The 24082-nt window shown below is 41.3% G+C and overlaps 1 protein-coding gene across 2 annotated transcripts; it reads left to right on the forward strand.

The window, feature by feature from the left end:
* The first annotated feature begins 506 nt into the window (after positions 1-506).
* Positions 507-23552, forward strand: plcd3a (phospholipase C, delta 3a). Of its 2 annotated transcripts, XM_035179907.2 has the most exons (16): positions 507-656; positions 746-850; positions 11188-11355; positions 15428-15656; positions 17084-17213; positions 17745-17970; positions 18771-18972; positions 19083-19227; positions 19920-20072; positions 20193-20345; positions 20442-20592; positions 20710-20826; positions 21072-21250; positions 21399-21534; positions 21909-22058; positions 22149-23552. In XM_035179907.2, the coding sequence occupies exons 3-16, from the start codon at positions 11217-11219 to the stop codon at positions 22289-22291; spliced, it is 2253 nt and encodes a 750-aa protein (XP_035035798.1). In that variant the 5' UTR covers positions 507-656; positions 746-850; positions 11188-11216; the 3' UTR covers positions 22292-23552. The 2 variants fall into 2 exon arrangements, with proteins under 2 accessions (XP_035035798.1, XP_035035797.1); XM_035179906.2 differs by lacking the exons at positions 507-656; positions 746-850 and adding an exon at positions 1456-1768.
* The last annotated feature ends 530 nt before the right edge of the window (positions 23553-24082 follow it).

Below are 24082 nucleotides of genomic sequence, written 5' to 3' on the forward strand. Positions count from 1 at the left end.
CATTGGCTGATATGCATCCAGGCAGAAGCGGGTCCAGATTGGTGTTTTTGCAAGAGATGTGGCAGAGAGAGGCAAACACCAAATACCCGAGCTGCATAAATGACACTGAAATGAAAGATATCGCTTTAAGCACACTCCACCCACCCCACCAAACCTGTTTACTTGTGTGTGTGTGTCTCTCTCTCTCTCTCTCTCTCTCTCTCTCTCTCTCTCTCTCTCTCTCTCTCTCTCTCTCTCTCTCTCTGTGTGTGCTCACAATCCCATGTGTGGATGCCTGTGGATCAGGGATGATCACATTTTATACCTTCATTGACAGGAGCAGCTCCAGACCGCCCGGCTGAGCCCTGTCGCACTCCTGCTCTCTTATACAACTCCATTACAAAGACTCAATCAAGTTTGCAGCCAGTGCCCTGGTGCTTCGGGCACTTCTCCATCTCACCACGACAAATAAAGATTTCAGTCCAGCTCCTCTCTTTTTACAGATCCGTGTGGACAGCGTGCACAGACATCTGGCCACAGGAGATGAATTTGACATTACAGAATTGATTGTTGTTGTTCTTGTTGAGATTTCAGCTGTTACTTCAAACAACCAACAGGGGGAGCTGTTCCCCAATTTAACTGGCGTTGAAGTGGATTGTTCTCTCCTGGAAGTAAAGGTGTTTTTTTGTTTTTTTCTCTCTGTGAGCAATACTTCTTTAGAGAAAATACACTCATTCAACCTCGTTTTTTTATTTCTCTGAAACAGTCATTGGACCAAGGACATAAAAGTGTTTGGTATCTAACAGATTTCAGCAGATAGATGCCCCCTGATGATATGGCAGACAGAAAGCAGACAACCATCTGCACTCTTGTGAGTACACAAAAGTCACTTTCCAGCTAGTTTTGGGGGAGAATATGGCTGTATGGGTTTTTACCTTCATGTTTTTCCAACATTTTTTAATATTGGAATATATAAAACATAATTCAAAATTAAAATAAGACCAGTGGTTATGTATTCTTCTGTAGTGAAACTCGTCTCCCATGGTCCCCTTGATAAATTATGTTTAAGATGTCCATGTCTGCTCCACCATCACACTGACTCTGAATATCTTTATGCTGATGAAAAGCAATGGCCCATAAAATCCATAAAACTTTATTGAGATTACTACTTTGTCACTGCATTCTATTGTATCATGTTGATTTCGCAATCTAGGAGCAAGCTGGAACAAGAATTTCCTTCAGGATAAATATAGTCTTATCTGATCTTAATCATAGTTTACAACCAGCCAGAGATGTGTGTGTTCTCAATGAGCTATAACAAGTTTGGAAAATGTGCCGATATTAAACCACCCCATCACTTCGTGTGCGTGTGTTGGTTCAGGAGCAGGAGGAGGTGGGGGTGCGTAAAGTGCGCGCCTGGTTTGGAGTCATATTACGCACGAGCATGGGGAGCAGCGCCGGGGAGGGACTGCGTGGTTTTTTTTTACATGTGGAAAAGGAATAACGGTTGCGTTGCACGGTCTCTCGGTGTGTGCTCGGGTCTTTTAGGTGCTGCACAAATCCGCGTCTGCGCCAGGACACCTGCACACCCCAGAGTTGGTGCTTTTCCCCCCCACGAGTTACCGCGGCGAGTCCCTGAGCACTAAAGCCGTAACCTGCAGTTTATTTTCTCTTGGAGTTTCAACAAGTTTTTTAATAATGTTGGGCAGCGGCAAGTCACCGGCCACCAGTCCCCGGGAGCCGGGGAGGAAAGTGGCCGAGAAGACCACGGACCCCATCAGGAAGCTCGGTAGGGAAACCTGCAAACTTTTACGCGCAAGTTGAGCTGTCCTCTCTCTTTTCCACAGAGCTGACACTCAGCGACCTGAGGTAGAAACACCATCATACTGATATAAAATCATACAGTAAATACGAATCGTGTTTTTCTCTTGAGTGGACTTGACTTCCTGAGTTTAATATTAATCTCAATAACACCGCTACAGCTTTTTTTATATTCATAAAATAATACGCATGGAGTCAGACTGATATCGCGTGTATTTAGTGGTGATATAGCATATCATGGTATTTTCTATAGTTTAATATCATAACATAAATAGTTCATTCTTGATATGTACTTATCTGAGTTTACAGAGAATGTAATCATACTTTGTAATCTTAGTTGTAACACTGCTAATGTATTTTTTTTATATTCGTGGAGTCAGGATATCTCTTGTAGTTAGTGCTGATAGTCTTAGTTATAACACTGCTACAGTAGTTTTAATTATCATGTAAAAACTTTGCATAAAGTCAGACTGTTATCTCTTGTATTTAGTGGTGATAAATATCTCTACTATATCATGGTATTTTCTATACCATTACACCATCTATACACAACCTTGCTACTGATTAAATAACTTAAATCTGATGATACACTATAAAGCAGATTTTCATTAGCTTTCATTTAATATGAATGAGCTTGCTAGTAAGGGTCAGAATTTGGTGTGTCAGCTCACACAGCTGAAAAGGACAGCATGTGTGGGAGTGTAGTTGAAGTAATCATGTGTCGATGAGCTGCTCTCTGAGCTGCTGCGGCTGGGATTCAGGCTCCCCACCATTCCCATCCTGCCCACTCCCTCTCAGTCCACCAGTGCTCCTTAACACAAGCCCACTTAAGAAGCATGGTCACTCCTCGCCCAAAATAGACACCTGCTGAGCAGCAATACAGCACCTGTCAAAATCTCTGAAAAGGGCCCTGGATGTGTGGAAATGTGTTGATGCTGTGCTTGCCATTTGACCTATTTATACCAAACAAATGTACAATGTGCTTGCAGACAGCAATTTAGTGTAAAATTCATCGTAAAATATATGTAAAATAATGACTTAACCCATAATCTTACAGAAGTATAGAATTACAAATACTTCCCATTTATGTTATGACAGGGACACCCTCAAAAGGCCTCGACAACAAGAACAAAAATACGTCTCCTTTATCTGTGCTGCCTGTCACTGAGAATCCTATCTTTTCTATCTGAAGAAAATACATAACACCCCACAGTCACAGGCAAATAGATGGAGCCAGAAGGGAAGTAAAATCAGGAGTCTTGCAAAAAGAGCAGCAAAGCCTTAACTTTCTGATTGGTCTTAAATTAGGATGTAAACAGAGACCCCACCTAGCATTGTTTCCCAGATCCTTTGTCAAGATCAGAAAATAATCACGTCAGAATTGATGTGGTCTGGGACTAAAGAAATCCTACTGCTCAGGTTAGAAGAGGAAGTGTGACATCTGACACATTGGTCACGATATCTGGATATATTTCAGATAGCTGTGAAATTTAACTCTTTTCAATACCTTGAATTGTGTAAGTGGTTGCACATTGTGCACTTGAACATACCTTGTGCACTAAATCTACTCCTAGCAACAGCTTTCAAGCAGTTCTAGTTTTAACAAAAGAATGAGCATTAAATGAGTTGATCACTTATCTAGGATATGAGTGATTTCTGATGGGATTTAGGGGTCAGAAAAGACATGAAAGTAAAGAAACAAGGATGCAGGCAGATTAAAATCTGATCATAGATCGGAGAAGCTTTAAAAAGTGTCTGTAGATGTCTCTAAAAAGCTTTATGCCTCAACTCTGCCACAGCATGTTTTGGCATCAATGAGCGACTGTGGAATATGTGATTCTTCACTAAAGGCATCAAGATGGAGCCTAGTATAAACCTAAAATGAATCCTGTTCTACATAACACTGCAGGTTTACTCATAAATCCGATTGATTTGTAGAAAGGAGGTGAGGTGGGCAATTGATGACTAAACAGCCAACCTACAACACAACAACCAAACGGAGATTGAAGCCAATACGTTAGTTTATGAATATGTGCTGACCAATAGTAGAGCAGAAAATTGGCAAATCCACCACCAAATTAAATTTTTGGGATTTCCTCACCCTGGGTGCCCTCCCACCTCACACAGGTGATAACAAGTTGATCCACCGATGTGAAAATGATTAGGGATAGACATCATTTCTATTCAGTTCCACCTCTGTAAGTCCACCATGACCTGGATGACCAAGGGAGGACACATGTCGATAACAGGTCACATTGATACCAAGATATTCAAACCAGTACAAGCTTTAAATGGGGTATTGTTAAATTGTTAAAGTGACAGAGTGAATGAATTTGTAGGATAGATTCACTTTTAACCTGCACAGCCAAATCACTTCAGCATGAACAAAAAAACGCTGAAGCACAATTCAGTGGATCTGATACATATAGGAGCAGGTCATCTGCATAAAGTCATAATTTCAGTTCAACAACAGCACGGGAGGTTTCTTTGAAAAGAGGGAAAGATCTTAATGCAAATGATATAGGTTCAGTCGCCCGAGTGGAGAGTAAAGAAGGACGGGGACGTAACTGTCTAGTGCCACTTGACATTGTAAAATAACCAGATTGAGTCATTGATGTGAGCACTCCTCTGACACAAAATGGGGGAATCTCTTGAAGACAGGCTGCTAAAGCTTGAGCCAAATTTTTGACATCAGCATTCAACAAAGACAGGAGTCCATAGGAGGCACAAGTGGAGCCCCTGCGTTTTTTGTCAAGAGAACGGTTAAAGATGCCCAATTTCAGGTCAGTGACATTAGTAGAGGCCACAACTAGAAAATTCATGAATTTCATAAAAAAAACATTTCTTATATAGTTTAGCATGGCTTTATTAGAGAGTATAATTCCTTCTAAATTTAAAAAGCTTCATTAAGCCCATTAGCCACAAGTTCACATTAAAATGTCACGTTTGAATATAATATTCAGTGTTTCCACCTCTTTATAAACAGTCTATCATTTCCACCCAAAATTTTAAACAAAAAAAATCAGACACATAATGAAACTATTTACAACTGATTGCCTATCTCTTTTCTTTACAGATTACTCATGTTTACTTTGGCATTCTGATAACAAAAATCCTGCTCCTAACATTGAATCCATGACTCCTGATCCTGATCCCTAATGCTTTTATAACAGTGTGTGTGTGTGTGTGTGTGTGTGTGTGTGTGTGTGTGTGTGTGTGTGTGTGTGTGTGTGTGTGTGTGTCTGTGTGTGTGTGTGTGTGTGTGTGTGCGCGCGCGCGCGTGTGCCTTGACGCAGCCGACTATGTGGAAAATCTGACACTTTGCATACGGTCATTAAATCATTATTAATGCTTGAGTTATGAAACTGTATCTCTGTGCCTTACATTGTCATATGCAACTGTCAACGCTATATTTGAGCTTTCCACTAATACTAAATAATGAAGCCAGTTAGGTCACCAACCCCGACCCCTTACCGCCATGTGTCGTCATAAATCAGTCAAATGGCCCCTCAACCTATACTGGGTCTTTTCATCTATTGGAAAACCCCACATAGTCCTTCCACACAGACCTGAATAATGTGAGTTCAGAGGTTTTTGTGTCATGTGGTGTCACAGGACCAGTCCCACTTGTTTGTTCAGAGATTTCTCACTTAGCCTTTTTGCTAGAGATAAATGTTGCCTGTGAGCCGGAGATTTGTTAGTTTTCAGACAATCCATGTTTGAATCAGACAAGTGCAATTGGATAAATATATTCGTTGCCACAGACGCCCTGGGGGGAATGTGGATTTGATTTCAGAGAGTCCAAGGCTGCCGGCAGTGTTTTTAGGCTCCGAGCTCTGTGACAGTGGGACACAGCAATTAGTTTTTTGTCAGAACAAACAGCTAGAATTTGTATGCCCAGGATTTAAACAAACAAAGTCCATGGCTTGTGTTTTGTGGGTTTGGATTTGAGCCACTGCACAAGTTTGAAACTATAGGCTGAATGTATTTGCTTTGGGAAACATGCCTGGAATTTAGGTTTATTAGCAGGTGCACCTGCCACATAGGCTCACAAGACACTACAAACTCACATAAAACCATATTCAGAATCCTGCTTCCTCAAACAACACTACAAAGAGCCAAGAAATAGAGAAAATCTAATGAACTCTAATGTTTTGATGACTTATATAAACAGTATTTAGTATGACAGTGCTTTTATGCACCACTAGTCCTCCCAAATCCCAAATCTTAATGTCTTTCATTTGAATTATATTACAGTTTGTTCATTAGCTCCAAAGTAGTAAGCAATTATGCATCTTTTTCTGTGACTGATTATTGCACAATAAAGTATTTAGATTAAACATTTAGAGCAAATTCCATATTTAATTGTTATTTTTGTATTTTGTAAATGGAAAGGTCACCACTAATATCAGATATTGGTATGATATTAGAATGTCATATTTTAAGACCTTCATGTCTATGACTGAATTAATTTATAACACAACTTGCAATGTATGATTTGAATAATTAATTTAGCACAAAAGACCTTTTGCCCCGTTATCCTGCCTCTCAGTTAGCAATCTTAAACATACATTCCCAAAAATGTTTTGAATCATTATAGTGAACATACAATAAACAGCCTTTTGGACTTCCACCCAACAATACAGCTCACACAATCTTGTTTCCTGCTGAATATTTTCGAATCTGCCAACCTCAGTAGCTGGAGGAGGACTTCCAGAAACCAAATGTCTATGAATTCCAAATAAGACAAGCCAGATATAACTTATACTTCAGATTCATATTTGTTTTATATGTATTGGTGAACATCTAGATGTTAAGTACTGACTTATTCTATCTAAGTTACCATGGCAATTATCTCCAAATCCAAATATAGTAGTTGTATTTATGGACTCATCTGTATCAATGAGCAAACTAATGATGTATCATTACTTTTGAAAGACAAAGAGAATGAGCAACTGAGAGCTGTGTTTTTATAACTGAATACAAAATGGCTGCATGGCTTTCGTGTCCAGTTCTGTGTGGTCCAAGAACCATTGGCTGTAATTCTGCATTTCAACTCAGTTTGCTTCTGATCTTGTTTTGGGGGGAATCTGTACTCGGATCAGCCGATGCTGCTGAGAGTCACAACTCCAAAGCACGTTTTCTTTTTGCTACGCTTCCACTAAATCATCTTTTAACAATCAGATTGGAATGGCATTGTTTTTATTACAGATCCCGACTCTGTATTGAGGTAGACTTGGCTGCCCAATTTGTCTGAACCCTCTCTTGGGGACAGACGAGGGACAGAATTGAGAAACGTCAGTTGTCCCGTTACCCATATCAACAGAGCAGTAACGCGTCTATCTTTAAGCAAGCGTACAATCTTGCTAGCTTGCTTTCGTGACAGTTGTCATGCTGAGAGAAATGTGAACCGTGTCCCAGGAGGAGCTGGTATGTGGGTCTGAGTGAAGAGGACTCATGCAGACACAATCTATTACTGACCAGCTGATATGGTTATTTTCTTTCTGATGTTTTCTTCAGCGAGGAGGCCTCCCTGCTGCTCACATGTGTCAATACCCCCTTGGAGAAATGTGCCATATTGGATTCATTTGAGTGTTTATTCGTTTCTCACTGCTCCAGCAGCCATTTTTGTTTTTAGCCAGGTGTTCAAAGGAACAGTTTTTATCCATGTTGGTGGCATGGATTTTGGAATGGCAATTTCGGTTTTGGTCAGACATTCATGGTGCCCAGAAAATGAATCTTGTTTTCCTGCATCTTGTGAAATATCTAGACATTGACTAGACGGACTGGAACAAAACATATTTTGGTTCGTAGACTTTCGTAGTTCCCAGATTATCAATGGTAATGACCTTTGTGATTTTGTGACTGTTCTTGTAGCACGACTGTAGAGTCTTCTTTTGACATTTCATCTCCTCTCTAACACTGCTAACACTGCGGCTCTGTCTCCCCCTCAGTGCTGTGTTGAACTGGTTGCATTGGAATACATCAGCGTGGTTGCTAGCTAGTCGGCATGCAGGGCTTTGGCCATGTGATGAAGTGGACGTCAACCAGATTTTCTGCAGGAGTCGATGAAAAGAAAACACAGCGCAGCCCTCTAGCCTGAACAATCGTGCCCGTCCCTTCATTTACACAGCTATGAAGCTGCTTTGACCAGCATGCTCTGTATCAAAATGTGAATTTGCTGGTGTTTAAAAGCACTGTGTGAGGTAAACTGTGTTTGCCCATACCAGTTAGATATTAAAACGATGCAGGTAGGCGAGCAGGAATGTGGCTGAGGCTGGACAGGCAATAATAAAAGGTGGAGCGGCAGTGGGTCGACCCAGAGGCAGTTAGGCTGTTCGGGCAGCTTAACATGGCCATTGACCTGCAGTTAATCAGGTCCTTGTGCTCAGCCTGTGGGAATGCCTCGCATGTGGTAACAGCTTGGAAAAACAGAGTTGCTGTAGATGGAGGGCTGGAAGGGGGATTTCTTTTGTCTTCGGCCCTGGCGGTGGAGGAAGTCTCGGCTGCACCCAGTTTGTCTCTGGTTGGGGGGGAGGGAGTTGAAAGCAGTTTCTGTTGTGCCGTAGCTTTGGGGGCCCTCTGAGGAACTCTGTCAGCCATTTGGCACTGACAGTATGAGAGCTTATAGGGAATGAGAGAGAAAGTAGTCCAAATGTGCGTGTTCAAATCCTTAGAGGTTAGCAGGAGAGACAGAGCCCTGAAGAATAATTTGACAAGAGTGAGAGTTTGTTTAGACTCCTCTTTTGAAATGGCTCTGTGAGTGGCCCCATTCATCCCTTTCAAATGAAGCAATGGGGCGTAGCTGAATGTCTTTTACACTTGTGCTGTAAAGCTGTAGTGGCAATATTTTTTTCATGAGCTTCAAAACAGGTCGCTGTAACACGGATTCTTTAAATGCTTACTTTGTCGTCGTAGGTTTTGCAGTAAGTTTTGTTTACACCATCATGCCAATGTGATTTTGAATTATGCAGAACCTTCAGACTAGTTGTGAGCCTGACTGTTGGATAATTTTCATTATTTTTAAATTTATGCTGACCTGTTCCTGGGGAATTATGACTTGGGACCATTGTAACGTTTTCAGCCACTTTTTCGTCTCCACTAATTTGCTGAAAAATCTTTGATATCACATAAGAGTAAAAATGACCAAAACTAACATTACTACTAAAGTACAAGACAAAGAAGATAAAGATGTATCAGTAAAATTAGCACAAAGAATACAAATATTCTTACTAAAATGACGTATGAGATAACTCTCCATTGAGTCAGTAAAAGAGATCTAGTCTTGAAACAATAAATGGGTTTATCATCAAAAAATTAATCAGGACATATTATGATCATGAGTTAATCATGTCAGTTATTTTCTTTTAGCAAATTTCAGCAAAAATCTGTTTCTTATCATTTAGGATTCTGGGTAGTTGGTCAGACGAAACAAGCAATTTTAAAATGTCATATATTAGGCTCTAGGAAATTGTTATGGCCTTTTTCCACTGTTTTCAGACATTTCATTAAAAAAGTGATTGATAGAAAATTATTATATGCTTTATCAATTGATAGATAAAATGATTTGTAGGTGCACCCCTAAAATTATACTGTAATTTTAAGAGAAAATTAAGTAACTTCTTCATCATTTTACATTTGACTCTGCAGACTCACACAGGTTTTACCTTCAGAACATATATAGTTACACATGTGAAATGTCCACTTGACAGTATTGGATTGTACATGAACCTTTGGAATTTGAGTCACAGAAACATCTGTGTAAACTCTCTATAGTCCAAAATCAACAGCAGCATCAGTGGAGAGCTGCTGGTAACAGTTGTGTTCACCTGCCGATTATATTCACCGTTAATGGATTACATGTTTGATCAATCAAATGTAGTGTAAAAAAATCCCCATCTGATTTCCCAGAGGTGAATGAGACATTTATGGGAAATCTGTTTTATTTTCCAATCAGTGAAAAAGAAAGAAGGACAAAACCCAAATCCTCAGGATTTAGGAGCTGAACTCAGGATATATGTGGCTTTTTTTGCATTAACTTTAATTGCTGGTTAATTTTCTCAGTTTATCAGTTTATTTGACAGGTTTCCTCAGCTCTAATTTGGACATAATTAGGTTTCAATCAAAACCAGTTCCTGTACGTGTAAAATCAAACAAATTGTTTCTTAATCAAACATTTGGCTTTGAGTTGGATCAGAAAACCTTTCATTTTTACAATCTATAGCTCATGCCCTAATTAGCACACAGTAACTTCTTCTCATCTTTGTCTTTCAGTGAATCCACATGACTGAGCTTTAACTCACTGTAATGTGCATTCCATACATCCCGCAGGCTCCTGCTTTCATCTTTTATTTTGTCCTACAACATGCCCGATCCTTTCAGTGCTCACAACAAATAAAAATGCATGCCTCCGTCCTGAGCCTCCACATTTTTCTAAGCAACTCTGCCAAAGTCGTCCATGATTATATTTCCATCGAAGGAAAAAGGAAAAACTGGTGTGAGCGAAACAGCCAGAAAAACACGTTTTAACTGTTCTAACAGCCTCATTTGCTTTTGTGTTGGCCTGCTGCTGCACCAAGAGAGGAATAAATCTACAAATTATCATTACTGAATTCCACCTCAGCGTGAAGTATGGTAATCACTTTTCTAGATTTAGAGAACACACAGAAACCTTACGAAAACACAAAGTGACTTTTTAAGACAAACCCCCGACAGCTTCACACTGATCGCTCGCTAGTCTAAATCAGTGGTATTTTTCTCTGGGGTGTGTTTATAAAACACAAATGCAGGTTTATGGTACAAGCAGAAAAGTAGTGTTGACTATATATATGACGTAAGTTTGACGAATACAGTCAACAAGGTTTGTTTTCAGGGAAATGTCACTGTTGAATAAGAGTCAGTCATTTTTTTTAAAGCCTCACCCACCGCTGGGCTTTAAAAAACAGTCATGGAGTTTGGTGAAGTCGAACAAAAAGACACTAAAACTAAATTATGATGTCTTTATGGTATTAAGAGGTAAGTTTGTTGAAATGTCTTGGTGCTGTACAGTTTCATATTCTGCATAAATCGTAATGTTTGTGTGTTGCTTTAGAATCCTGCACTTTTTTTCTGTATAATGACCGTTTCAAAAACCTTTAGAATTTTGTACCTGAGTTTTTGTTATATTGTGACATTATAGTCGGGATAGAAGGGCAGGTCTGAACATCTGATTAACCTTGTGTGACTCATGCATAGTGAATGTCGTTGCAACAAAACAATCTTAAACCGGTTAACTCCTTGTGACGCAGTTACACATTGTGAAACCGTATGCCATTTTACTTCTACATATAAACTTCCTGTATTGTTTGTTTGTGTGTGTGTGTATGTGCATGTGTATGCTTTCTTCAGGGCTCCTGGACAATGAGGATATACATTTGATGATGAAGGGCTCCAACATGGTGAAAATTCGCTCCCAAAGGTGGCAGAAGAGCCGAAACCTGCGGCTGCTGGAGGATGGACTCACCGTGTGGTGTGAGTCCACCAAGAGCTCCCGCAAAGCTAAAGCCCAGCAGACATGTAAGTGTGACCTGAACTTGGCTGTAAGGTTGTGAAGAGGGGGGACCAGAGCTCAGAGTACGTGTGGGCTACAGTCTCAGCAGAGACTCGATTTATATTGGAAAAGAGGCAGAGGACCAAAACAGGAGTTTGTTTTGATAAGTGAGACGGTTTAAGGAGGCAGAGGGAGCTCTGAAAAGCTGCTGTCAGACAGACTGAGCTCTGGATAATATCCTGACATTCTCTGGAGGTTCAGCCCCCCGAGTAAAAACTCCAGATAATGTCCAAATGAGCCCATGTAAGAACACAGCAGGATATCTTCTGGAGGGTTCACTGTGAGCAAGTGTATGTGTTAATGATGTTTATAACGTTTTTCTAACTGAAAAAACTAAAGAAATATACCTCAGTAAAAATATATCAGTATGAAAGAGCGGTGTCTTACATGTAAAAGACACTGACGGAGATGCCAAGAGAGCTTTTGGTGATAGGAGCCAACACCGGTGTCGATGTGCTGTAAACAAAAACACAAGATCTCTGCAGCGGAATTAATACGTGAGGTCAAGAATCTCTTCCTGCTGTGTTCATATGTGAAAGGCAAACTTTCCCCGGAGTTAATGTCTGCAAATGGCTAAAGGGCACATGATTGGAATTACACATGATTGGAATTACTTTTCTATAATGAAAGCAGAGAAAGCTTAAAGGAGACGTGCTTTTTCAGTCTTTTAGTGTCACATAGGATTTATGTGTATGTAAAAGTTCAGCAAATTTAAAAAGCCCAGTTAAAGTTAAAGCATGAGCGGAGGCCGACATTTCCTACACACACTGGAAGTGTTTGGTCAATCACAACGGAGTGGGCCAGCTGGCCAATCAGAGCAGGCTGGTCTTTGTGGGACCGGTCCCTTAAAGAGACAGGAGCAGTGTTTCAGACAGAGGGTGAAAAGAGGCAATGCAACAATAGACAGTAAGAAACAAATGTGTTTTCTGAACATTAGAGCATGTCAACCTTTTTCAAGTAATAACCCCAGATTAAAATTATGAACCTGAACATGAGTTTAGTTTGTCTCTTTTAAGCAAAGTCAGATTAGGAGAAAAGGCTTTGCCTGAAGGGAAAATTATCTACAGACCAGCAGCCCCTGCACAGCTCCAGTACAGACTGGGACGTGAGTCAGTGTGACCATTCATCCTGCTTATTGTTCAGAGCTGTTGAGCTGTTTCATCTCAGCTCTACCTCTTACAATTTCCTTCACTTTGTCTTTTTAAAAGAGTTGCATGTTTCCTCGATTCTTTGGTGAGTGAAGAGACTCTGCAACCCGGCTAACTAATGACCTCGTATATGTACGAAACAAAATAACAAACATCTTGACTTTTATAGATACAGGTACAATATGCTGGGTAATTTCTGCTGTGTTAAAAGGACATGAATCCGAAGGTGAAGTTGATATGAGCTCACGACTCTCCCATTATGTTTAATTATTAATTTCCATCTGCACATTTTTCCAAAACAATCAATCGTCTACCTACTGTAAACCTCCTGATTTCTTATCAGTTGAGTTGTCCCTGAAATACATGGCGACAATTGGCTGAAATAATAAATTACACAGGGAGAGAGAGACTAAATATGATGAGGTGAGTTGTAATGATAAAAACAATATAAATGCTGCAAAAAAAAGGAAGGTAGTTTAAGAAGAGCAAATCAGCATTTTAAAGTCTTTGTTGACACAGTGAAGGTATTCAAACAAAAGAGGTTAAACACACTGAAAAAAGTGCAAGGACATTTATTAATCTTAAATTAACATTGCATTTCAAATACGTGGAGCCAAATCTCCTCCTATAATGAGGGGGCTAAAGGTGGAAATGTGTCAGGTGACAGGCATGAGATCACATCTCTTTCAGCCGCTTATATTTCCTTCCTTGTTGCCTAACCTTGAGCTCCCCCACCTTTGCTCTGTGTGTGCTCTCTGTCCTAAGGCCTTAACATAGTGGCTGGGTGGGTGGTTGGGCAGGTTTGTGAGTCAGTGGGTGGTGAAGGCCATCTTCATTGTGCTGCAGCCGTGTCAGAAATAACAGGGTGGTTAAGTTGCAGCATGTAACACTTCTCACAATGATGACAACAAGCTATGTGAGGGCAGGGTGACCCCTTCAGCTTACAGGCACTGGTAGTGCCACATGGGCAGTCTGCGGATTCTATCTTTGTGCCTGTGTGCAGAGTCCCTGATGGAGCATTGGCTTGGATCCTCTTTTCCGAGCTGCAGGCACACCTCCAGATCCAGTGTGAGCTGCGACTGCACGTCAGTGCTGCTGTCTCATGCTCAAAAGCACTTGGCATCGAATGCGACACTTAGAATTTCAGCCTTTCTTCTCTACATGTACATGTCACTTCTGTCGGGTCTCTGGGATAACCACAAATGAGGAATGCAGAGTAATTTTGAAGAGGTGGACAGCAGAGGCTTTTACGAACTCCGGCGAGAGAATGAGGCCATTGTCAGGACCGATGTTGTTTATTGCGCGGCCGAGTGATCACCACGCTGCACTGCATCCCAGTGCAGAAAGAGACAAGCTCCTGTGTTGAATCAAGTTGTGTCAGGACCATTTAGGAGCCAGAGTGTTTTTGTGTTTGGCTGTCTTTTCTGGGCACCAAGTGTTGCCCAGACTCACCAGAGCCCTGCAAATTATGAGATTAACAGATCACATACATTTGTAAATCTTATCCTTTTGGCCTGTATAAAACCCAGATAAAAAGCATATCAAAAGATGTACTTAAAGTTTCCAGAGGATGATTTTCCTTTTTCAGATGCAGAAAGAATGAGAACAGTTCAGTGACAGAAAAGGACAGGAAAGCCAAATACAAAACAGGAAAGCCAAATACAAGAGTAAAAGCATAATACTTAGATAGAATCAATTTGTAAGTAGAAATATGCTTTTCAGAAATAATGCTGCTTAGGGACATTTGCAAATGTTAGCATGCTAAAGCAATGATCTAAGCTGCATATTATTGCTTAGCCTGTCACCTGAAACCCCGCTTATTTTGTTTACTTGCCTGAAAAGAATATAAAATAAAAAGGTACCTGTTCATATACAGTCTTAACCCTGCTTTCTTTGAAAGGTAAGTGGGAAAGGTTTTTTTGCCTGGACAATATTCTTGGAATAAAAAAAGGAAAATAAAGTCTGCAGTAGGAACATTTGTGCAAAAAGCATTGGAGCATAGCCACAAGGAATCAAGCACGTCTGTGTCAACAGCTGCTGCAGTGATCCTAAAATGATTTCCACAGATAGAACCAGGAGACCCAGAGATTTCAGAGAATGTATAATCTGTAATTGTGTGAAGTTTAGGTTTGGGACAAACGCACATAAAGTAGAGCTTCCAAAGCCAAAGCATCCCACAGATGGGACAGTGTATTTTATAAAATCTTCATGTTAGCTTTGCCATTGTGGGCTTGCTGATGTTAGCATTTAGATAATAGCCTCACATAACCACTAAATGCTAAATTAACTGTGTTTCTATAGCGCTGTTCCAGTCTTATCAACTATTCAAAGTGCTTTAGCCACATTCAATCATTCACATTCATACAGTGTTGCTATATGCAGCACTTTTTCTAACACACACTGCCAGCACAGCCGTTAGGGACAATTTTGCATGCAGACTGAAGGAGCCCAGGATCGACCATCGACATTCTGGTTAGTGGACAACCCACTCAATCCCCTGAGCCAAAGGCCGACCCGGCCACTACCATGACTTTAGACTCTTCAGTCTTATTTTTTAAATAACTCACAACTCAAATTTGCAAATTATCCTGTGCCGCCACTAGAGGTCCAGCTTTCATTTGTGTGTCAGTTTTTGTGATATAAGAGTCGTAATGCTGAAGGTTAAAATTCCCCTGTTGAGGAGCCTGTATAATGGACAATTCAGCTGTATTGCGTGTTGAATTTTACAATCAGCGTCACTATGTCACTCTGCTTGCAGGGATTAACGATTCCCTAAAAACACCTCACACTTGACCTTTAGCTGCTTCGCTCCACGTGTTGTCGTGTTTACTCATCAACACAGACACATTTTTAGCCTTATCTCCCCCTTCCATTTCTTCTCCTCTTGCAGTCGCGGTGACAGAGGTGGAGTGCGTTCGCGAAGGCTGCCAGTCGGAGGCGCTGCGGCGGGTGTCGGGGTCAGTGCCGGATAGCCGGTGCTTCACGGTGGTCTTCAGGGGAGCCAGGAAGAGCCTGGACCTGCTGTGCCCCGGTGACGACGAAGCCCAGCGCTGGGTGCGAGGGCTCCGCACCTTGAAGGAGCGAGTGTCCAACATGACTCAGAAGGAAAAACTGGACCAATATCCTGCCCAATCTCCAATGTGCTAGAATAAATATAGTGTAGCTGAGGCAGCATTGCAATGTCGAGTGACTCTGCCGTCACATGTGTCATTCCACGTCCACAGCATAGCTAAGGTGAGCAGTAATGACTAGATGGAAGAGCTCTGTCTAAATATAGGACTTTCACTGTTAATTACAATCTCTCACAGCCTGAGGATAATATGAGTCTAGGTATCAGGTGGTGCACAACATTAAGATGATCTGTGTCTCCTTCATTCCCTGTTTTAGTTTTGTGAACATATAAATCATCAGGGACGTTATTCTGTTATCTTGTTTATAATGTTCCATATTTTCGACTGTCAGTTGATGTTTATCCAACACAGTAGAAAGCGGGGTCTTTCTGTGCTGCACAACTGCAGGGGACAATGTACTAAAATGAGTCTCTTGTTGCTATTGACTCTTTAATGCAGATACATTACATAATATTAATTTGGCAGATTCTTTTGGTCCAGAGGGACTTGCATTCTACCTGCATAGAAACAAGAGCGAGACGTCATTAACACAGTAAATGCTCAGAGACAAAGAGCCTGCTCAGTGTTGTTTAAAACTTAATTCATTCCAAGACAGATGACAGTGTTAAACAATGGTGACAGCAATAGAAAGAGGGTTTTGTCTTCCACTATATGTGACTAAGCATCTGCATTTTGATTTGTTTTAGTGTGTGCAATAGTTGAAACTGTCAGTGGGTAAATTATTAGTGAAAAGCATTTGATCCTCCACCAAGCTTATGTTTTCAGCAGCATTTGTCTGTTAGTTAGCAGCATTACACGAAAACTACTGGACGAACTACCACGAAACCTGGTGGAAGGATTCTGTATTAGTCATGGAAGAAACTTTTAAATTAAATAGGGGACTGATATCTATTAGTTTGTGTTTTGGTACAGCTTTATTGAAATTAAGGGGGCTGTTGAGCCTTGATGGAGGGATGCACTCTTCTGAGTATTATATTAGTTTAAAAGTGCACTCCACTGTTTTAACATTGCCCTCCTATAACAGTGTCGATATAAAATGGACAGTTTATGAAAGCATTAATTAAGATATCGGTACACTAAATGTGCCCGATTTTTTGCAGTGTGGATAAGCTCAGTGTTTTTGCAAAGGTTCCTGGGGAAAGTTATGTAAGTGGAAACATGGCTTAGGCATAAGATTTGAGTGTATTGTTGCCTATTATTAACCTATAACCTGATATGTCACAGTAGGAAAAACACAGGTACAAATGGTGAAAGGACCTGGTATCATGCATGCTGGCTCACTTTCATACTGTCATGTCTTACTAGGACATGTGAAGTGAACAGTAACACCTGGGTTCTGCTACGATGTGTCAAAATGTCTGCTGTGAAAACAAGTCTTTACTTTCAGTCTGGTTTCATTCCTTAACTCTCTACACTTGGATCCGAGGCTACCTGAGGCGAGCGGATCAGAACCAAGACGGCAAGATGAGCTACGACGAAGTCAAGCGGCTGCTGCAGATGATCAACATTGACTTGAGTGAGCACTACGCCCGCTCGCTATTCAAGGTCAGGGTCATGTGAGTTTTTCTGCACAATGCGATACTGTGTATAATTCAGTATGAGCTGAATTCTGGGTGTGAGGAGAAGCACAGAGATGTAGAGGTGGTGATATTTCTGCTAGTTGTGGTTGTATCACACAGGCTCTTGAGTCTTGAGTCTGTGTTCAATTACCAAGCCAGCGGCAAGCCAATCCCCCCCACCACATCTTGTTCCTCTCTCTCTCATCTTCCCCACAACAAATCAAGAGCCAGTTATTTCTTTATTGTGGGGGATTATTGCCTGCCATGTCCCTCAGCTCTCTATTACAGCTGAGTTGTTAGTTTGTATGCTCCTTCCAGTTGCAATTTCTAATACTGACCCTCCTCTCAGAACCATATTTTTAATGTGCGCAGACGGGTCGCATCATTATGGAGATGCTTTCTTCACAAGGAACCTAAGCACTCTCATCATAAAAGCATGTTGTGATTGATACGTCTATCTTTCTTTATGTGTTCTTGATTGTTTTTTAAAAACCCATCTCTCTCCCCTGTGTCCCAGAGGTGTGACCGGTCCGGTGATAACCGTCTGGATCATATAGAGATCGAGGAGTTCTGCAGGGAGCTGATGCGACGGCCTGAGTTGGATGGCGTGTTCAGACACTATTCGAGTAATGGTTGTGTACTCTCCACTGCGGAGCTGCGCGACTTCCTGGGAGACCAGGGCGAGGACGCCTCGTTGAATCACGCTCAGAGCCTCATACTCACCTATGAGCTCAATGACTGGGGTAGGTCCTGAAAGCAGTTATTAACGGATTTTGCTGTCTCTTGATGGACTAAATTGTTATTTTGCCAATCACTGTAAAGATGTTTACTGTTCTTAACACTGAGGAAACATCTGCTGCTGCACAAAAACTGATGCACTTCATCCCTGCAGCGGTGAGAGTGGTTTGTTTATAGGAAAAGTAAATAGTCGTAAATAGAAAATAGTTATAGGCATAGCTAAAATTTGTTTATTATTATTTTTAACACAATGTAACCAGGTTGAGTTTAAGTTTAATGGAACAAATGACCTTTAGTTATGATCGTCGAGAGAAAAATGTCTTATTTACTATTTCAACTTACAGTTAATAATCAACAATATTCACAATATCAATTTCATACAAAAACACATTTCAGACATGAACTCTGGATAATGTCCGGACAAAGACTTTGTGTGTGTATAAACATATAAATATAGCAAAACAGCACCTACTGCAACAACAAACAATGATTAAGGGGTAATGGTAAATGCTAAACTACTTTTTAGCATTTAGCTAAGCTGCTGTAATTGTGAAAGTGATTTAATATAAACCTCCTCACCAAATCACAACATTACAAACATTATCTAAAGTCACTGTATATTGTAAGGTTGAGACTTTACAGTATATTTGACAAAACCAACAGTTCCCACAATGAAGACTTGACACAGGACAGGAGCCTGTTAGCTGAAGACTCTGCCTCCAGCTACTTATGTTCTTAAAACCCTTTATTTATCCAGGTAAACCTGCTAAAAGATAAATAACCTGAGTTTTTTTGTTAATTTCAGCCCAGAAGAACCAGTTCATGACCCAAAATGGCTTCACCATGTACATGCTGTCATTGGAGAATGATGTGGTAAACCCCGACCACGCCAAAGTCTATCAAGACATGAGCCGCCCCCTGTCTCACTACTTCATCTCCTCGTCGCACAACACCTACCTTACCAAGGACCAGGTCACCAGCGCCAGCAGCACGGAGCCATACATCAGGTATTTGGACTCACCATCAATCAGCTACGTTATGTTTTGGATCCAGAAAAAAACTACTCACAATGACTGTGCTGTGGTGTAATGTTTATTTTGTGTCCTTCACCTGTCAGGGCTCTGAATCAGGGCTGTCGCTGTGTGGAGCTGGACTGCTGGGATGGAGACAAAGGTGAACCCGTCATCTACCACGGCCACACTCTCACCTCCAAAGTGCCCTTCAAGGAGGTCATTGAAACCATCGCTCAGTACGGCTTCAAGGTAAGAGTGACTTTATTCTTCGTCTTTTTCTCCTGTAAATCCTCAGCTGGGCGGCATGGTGGTGCGGTGGTTAGCACTGTTTGCCTTACATCAAGAAGGTTTCCAGATCAAATCCTACAGCGGCTGAGGCGTGTCGCACATTCACCGAAAACACAACTGCAAAAAGCCACAACACAATCACAATAAAACAATGGTTTACTTGACCACGGATATAAAAATAATTTACCAAGTAGCTTTTTTCATCGTCAACATTCCTGGTTCGATCACATCACTTCAGTGTTCTGAGCGTGGTTTTTCTCTGGGTACTCTGGCTTCCTCCCACAGTCCAAAGAAATGCAGTTAATCTCGGCCCTGTGATTTGCTGACGACCTGTCCAGGGTGAACCTCGCCTCTTGCCCAATGTCAGCTGGGCTTGGCTCCAGCTCCCCTTGCGACCCTTAAAGAATAAGCACTATAGATAATGTATGGGCGGATGGAAATCCTCATCTGTGACAGTGTGCATGCTGCTGCTCCTTACTGCTAATGAAATAAGTCAGACCTCTTGTGGTTACATACTTGGCTCCCAGGCAGCCCGGCGGTATTTTGGTTTTGACATGCTATAGGATTACACTGTTTGGCCCGCTTTGCTAGTATTTGATCTAATTGCATTTTAATGGCTTGGCATTAGAGTTTTCCTGTGTTTGTCCCTGCAGGCGTCACCATACCCTCTAATTCTATCCTTGGAGAACCACTGTTCTGTGGAGCAGCAGGCTGTGATGGCTAAACACCTCCGCACCATCCTCGGCAGCAAACTGCTCACGAAGGCCCTTAGTGACAACCCGCTGAAAGATCTGCCTTCTCCCGAGGTACAAAGCATGCACACACACACACACGCACATGCACACACAGAGCTGGATCCATTTTCAAAGACCTCTGGCTGTCTGGTTTTCTAATGAAGTAATTTGTTCCAATGACCTTCCCTGCAGGACCTGAAGGGGCATATTCTGGTAAAAGGGAAGAAGTATATCCCTCACCTCGGCCAGCTGGGCAAGACGGGCAGCAGTGCCAGCTTCTCGTCCAGCTCTGAAGACGAACTAGCCATCAGCAATAAGAACACACCCAAGAAGGATCCCACAAAGGTCAGTGCAGGTGGACTCATCATAAACCCCGGGACTCTAAGCGTTTTGTCGATGATCAGTTAATTTTCTTTTATGTTTGCATTTGCCCTCTCCCAGGTTTATTCTAAACTGAGCCCCGAGCTATCAGAGCTGGTGGTGTACTGCAGGAGTGTCCCCTTCTGTGGCTTTGAAAATACATCTGAAAAACTGCCCAATGAAATGTCCTCCTTCTCTGAAAGTGAAGCCCTAAAGCTCATCAAAGACTCGGGTACAACGGTGGAAATAATTGCACTTGGACATTATAGCGAGAAAGTTGCTTTACAGCAGCTGATTCTACAGAAAATATAATCATGCTCCAGTGTTTTTCTCTCTCTTTTATTTGCAGGAAAGCTTTTTGTAAGACACAACAGCAGGCAGCTGAGCCGGATCTACCCCTCTGGCCAGCGCCTCCAATCATCCAACTATGATCCCCAGGAAATGTGGAACGGTGGATGCCAGATGGGTTAGTACTGCAGTCTAGAAGCTGGGATGCTTTTCCGATGGAGGGAAATTGAGTCAATTCATTTGACAAACATTTCGGCAGCCAGTGAGAGCCAAAGAAATGTTAAACTAACCCACATTTCTACAATTTGCCGCCATGACAAAACACATTGATGTTATTGATGTCTTCATTGATTCATTGTTGTCCGTAAGCGTGTTTGTGATCAGACGTGGTGCGTCACTGACTCTTCTCGTTGTGCTGTGCAGTCGCTCTGAACTTCCAAACACCAGGGGAGCAGATGGACCTGAACCAGGGTCGCTTCCTTCCCAACGGTCGCTGTGGATACACCCTCAAACCTGGCTTCCTGTGCAGCACCACGTCCAACTTTAACCCAGAGATCACAGGAGGAGGCCCTGGTCACATCCCCACTCAACTGACAATACGAGTGAGTGGTAATCCATATGGCGTTATAGAGCATATTAATGGATTTAAAAAGCTTGGTAACCCTTTGCAATTTTGGGGTTCTGCAAAAATGATACATTTACAGTGAGAATTTGATGCACAAACTCACTGATTACATTTTTGTTCTTCAGATAATATCAGCGCAGCAGCTGCCTAAAATCAACACAGAAAAGGCGACCTCCATCGTGGATCCACAAGTGTGGGTGGAAATTCATGGGGTGGATATCGATAACGCAAGAGACAAGACGCAACGCATTGACAACAATGGTAATCTTGAGATGGAATTAAAGTAAAAATCTATTATTAGTTGTATAGATGCTTGAAGCAGATATTTAATACCTTCATCCTCCATACACATTTGCTTATAATTAAGTATTCCTGTAGAATAATATATAATGCTGTATATATATATATATATATTATAATGCTAATGATGTTTATTCATTCTTGTCTTTTTATGGTAGCATATCAAGGCAGGAGGCTCAACATTTTATCCATGAGCTTCTTTGTTCCTGATTCTGGGCAGTGCAGATCTTTGACATATTTTTGTGGGGAGCTTTTCCTGTTCAATGCCATTATTAGTTTGTTTGAAAGCTCCAGTGCTGATGGATTTATTTATAGCTCTTGTGCGCCCTCTACAGGTTTTAATCCACGCTGGAATTGCACGCTGAGCTTCCAGCTGCAGGTCCCTGATATGGCCCTGGTGCGGTTTGTCGTGGAGGACCATGACCACACTGCCAAAAATGACTTTGTGGGACAGTTCACTTTACCTTTCACAAGCCTTCGCACAGGTGCAAATATAAAGCAGCTATTTGTTTCATAAAACAGCCGTCATTGGTGTGTGCGTTGTATAATGTTTGTACCGTCTTCTCTTTTCTCAGGTTATCGACATGTTCACCTATTAAAGGCAGATGGTTCTAGTCTGTCCCCTGCCACGCTCTTTGTCCACGTCAAAGTGAGTCGCAAAGGAGTTCCCGTCAAAACTGTGTCCGAGCGTATCGCCATTGCCAAAGGCAAGGCATAAATGACGTACATCTGAATCAGATGGAAAGCTGCATTTTCTGACAACAAAGAGCTTTGGAAACGGAGCTCTGAATGTGAGGAGGAGAGGACTTATGTCGCTGCTGCTGCCAGCCGGTCTGCCAGTCCACACCACAAGTGGTCCAATTTAAACCTAGCCACTTTCCAACACAGGAAGAAAGATGGTGTTTATCAGAGATGAAGAAGCATGCTGGCTCTCAGCAAATGAATTGCCTGGAGCTAGATAATAAATCCCTTTTACACTGTGGGAGTATCTGGTCTTGTCAGTGCTGAGGGCTCTGGAAACGGCTGAGGATTGGGGTTCATGAAACACACTGATACGAGACTCTTAACGAAATGAATCTAAATACAGTTAGCTATAGCGTGTAGGAGGTTATCTCAAACAGTATATGTTGGACACAGTGAAAGCTGTAGTTCATCGTTAATAATCTGTGATGTATTTTTGATTCAAGAATTATTTTAACATTTTTAAACTTAATATATATTTTGCTTAACTTATAAAGTGAAGATGATTTAACAGAAATAGTCCATACTTAACCCATAAGTGCTATGAAGAAGAATCGGAGCATGACTAGCTGTAATTACTAAAAATGATAAACATTGTTTTACTAATGAAAGTTTCCGCACTGACTGTGATGTATTACAGATGTAATACTGTGATATTCGTCCATGAATGTTGAATAAATGTTCAGTGTTTAGGTTTACTCTGAATTTCTCTCTATATTCTGAGACAAATGACTGGATATATTTCCGCAACTTACAAATGAACCTGAAATATTATCAGTATTAACTTGCAGATTTACTTAACGTTTACATATGCTCTTACAAAATGTAATTTATGATAATTGCTTCAGTGAAATTTCACACACGTTTACGATAAGGTGTGAAATTGTATTTGACTCTTAAGGTTGTTTTGCATGTCTGCAATCTATTGACCATCCTGTATTATTATTTTACTGTCTTAATGCTTGACATCTATTATATTGTGGTCAAACGCAAATTGCGATACAACCAGTTATTAGTGTAGGCCGAAATTAGTCATATAATACATTTACAAGGCTTACAGTGATGAAAGGGGCTGCACATGAATTACCGTAATGACAGTATATATGGTCAGATAGGTTTCAGTAGTTATTCTGAATGATTTTCCAGTGTTAAAGCTTATGGCCTGTGTTGTATGACAGGCAGTTTGTGTTATGTATACATGAGAAAGAACTGTTTTCATAAAAGCACTAATTACACAACACTGTGTGAGACCCTTTCTTGTTGTCTTTACATATACTATGTACAGACTGTGTGTGTGTGTGTACTTGTGCAGATATCGTTGTGAGTACCATTTTGAACATAGACCTTACGGAGTGAGGACATGTTGGCCGGTCGTCACCTACTGACCCACTTTTAATGGGCTGTTTGAGGGAGACTTGATTTTCGGCTAGAATAAAGTTTAGGTTAAGGTTCGCCATGCTTCTTTGATGATCGAGGTGAGGGTAAGGGGCTAGGAAATGCATTATGCCAATGACACTCAGATAGAAGGTGTGCAAATGTGTCTGTGTGTGTTTCTGAGGTTGTACTTAAAGGTTCAGTGTGTAGAATGTAGTGGTGAAGTGCCATGTTGCAGCTAAATACCCCTCATCTCACCCTCCCCTTCCAAACAAGAAAGAGAACATGTGGTAGCCTTCAGTTGTCATAAAAACTCAAAAGATGTTCAGTTTGTCCAGTCTGGGCTACTGTAAAAAACATGGCGGCCTCAGTAGAAAGGACCTGCTCCCGATGA

This window comes from Hippoglossus stenolepis, chromosome 16 (genome assembly GCF_022539355.2).
Source record: "Hippoglossus stenolepis isolate QCI-W04-F060 chromosome 16, HSTE1.2, whole genome shotgun sequence".
Taxonomy (NCBI): domain Eukaryota; kingdom Metazoa; phylum Chordata; class Actinopteri; order Pleuronectiformes; family Pleuronectidae; genus Hippoglossus; species Hippoglossus stenolepis.

Bases quoted from the DNA above. Each gene is read 5' to 3' on its own strand.
- plcd3a (XM_035179906.2), top strand. From the start codon at position 1,678: ATGTTGGGCAGCGGCAAGTCACCGGCCACCAGTCCCCGGGAGCCGGGG. The intron at 18,973-19,082 runs GTATTTGGACTC...TTCACCTGTCAG, and splicing joins AGCACGGAGCCATACATCAG to GGCTCTGAATCAGGGCTGTC. The intron at 21,535-21,908 runs GTAATCTTGAGA...CGCCCTCTACAG, and splicing joins GCAACGCATTGACAACAATG to GTTTTAATCCACGCTGGAAT.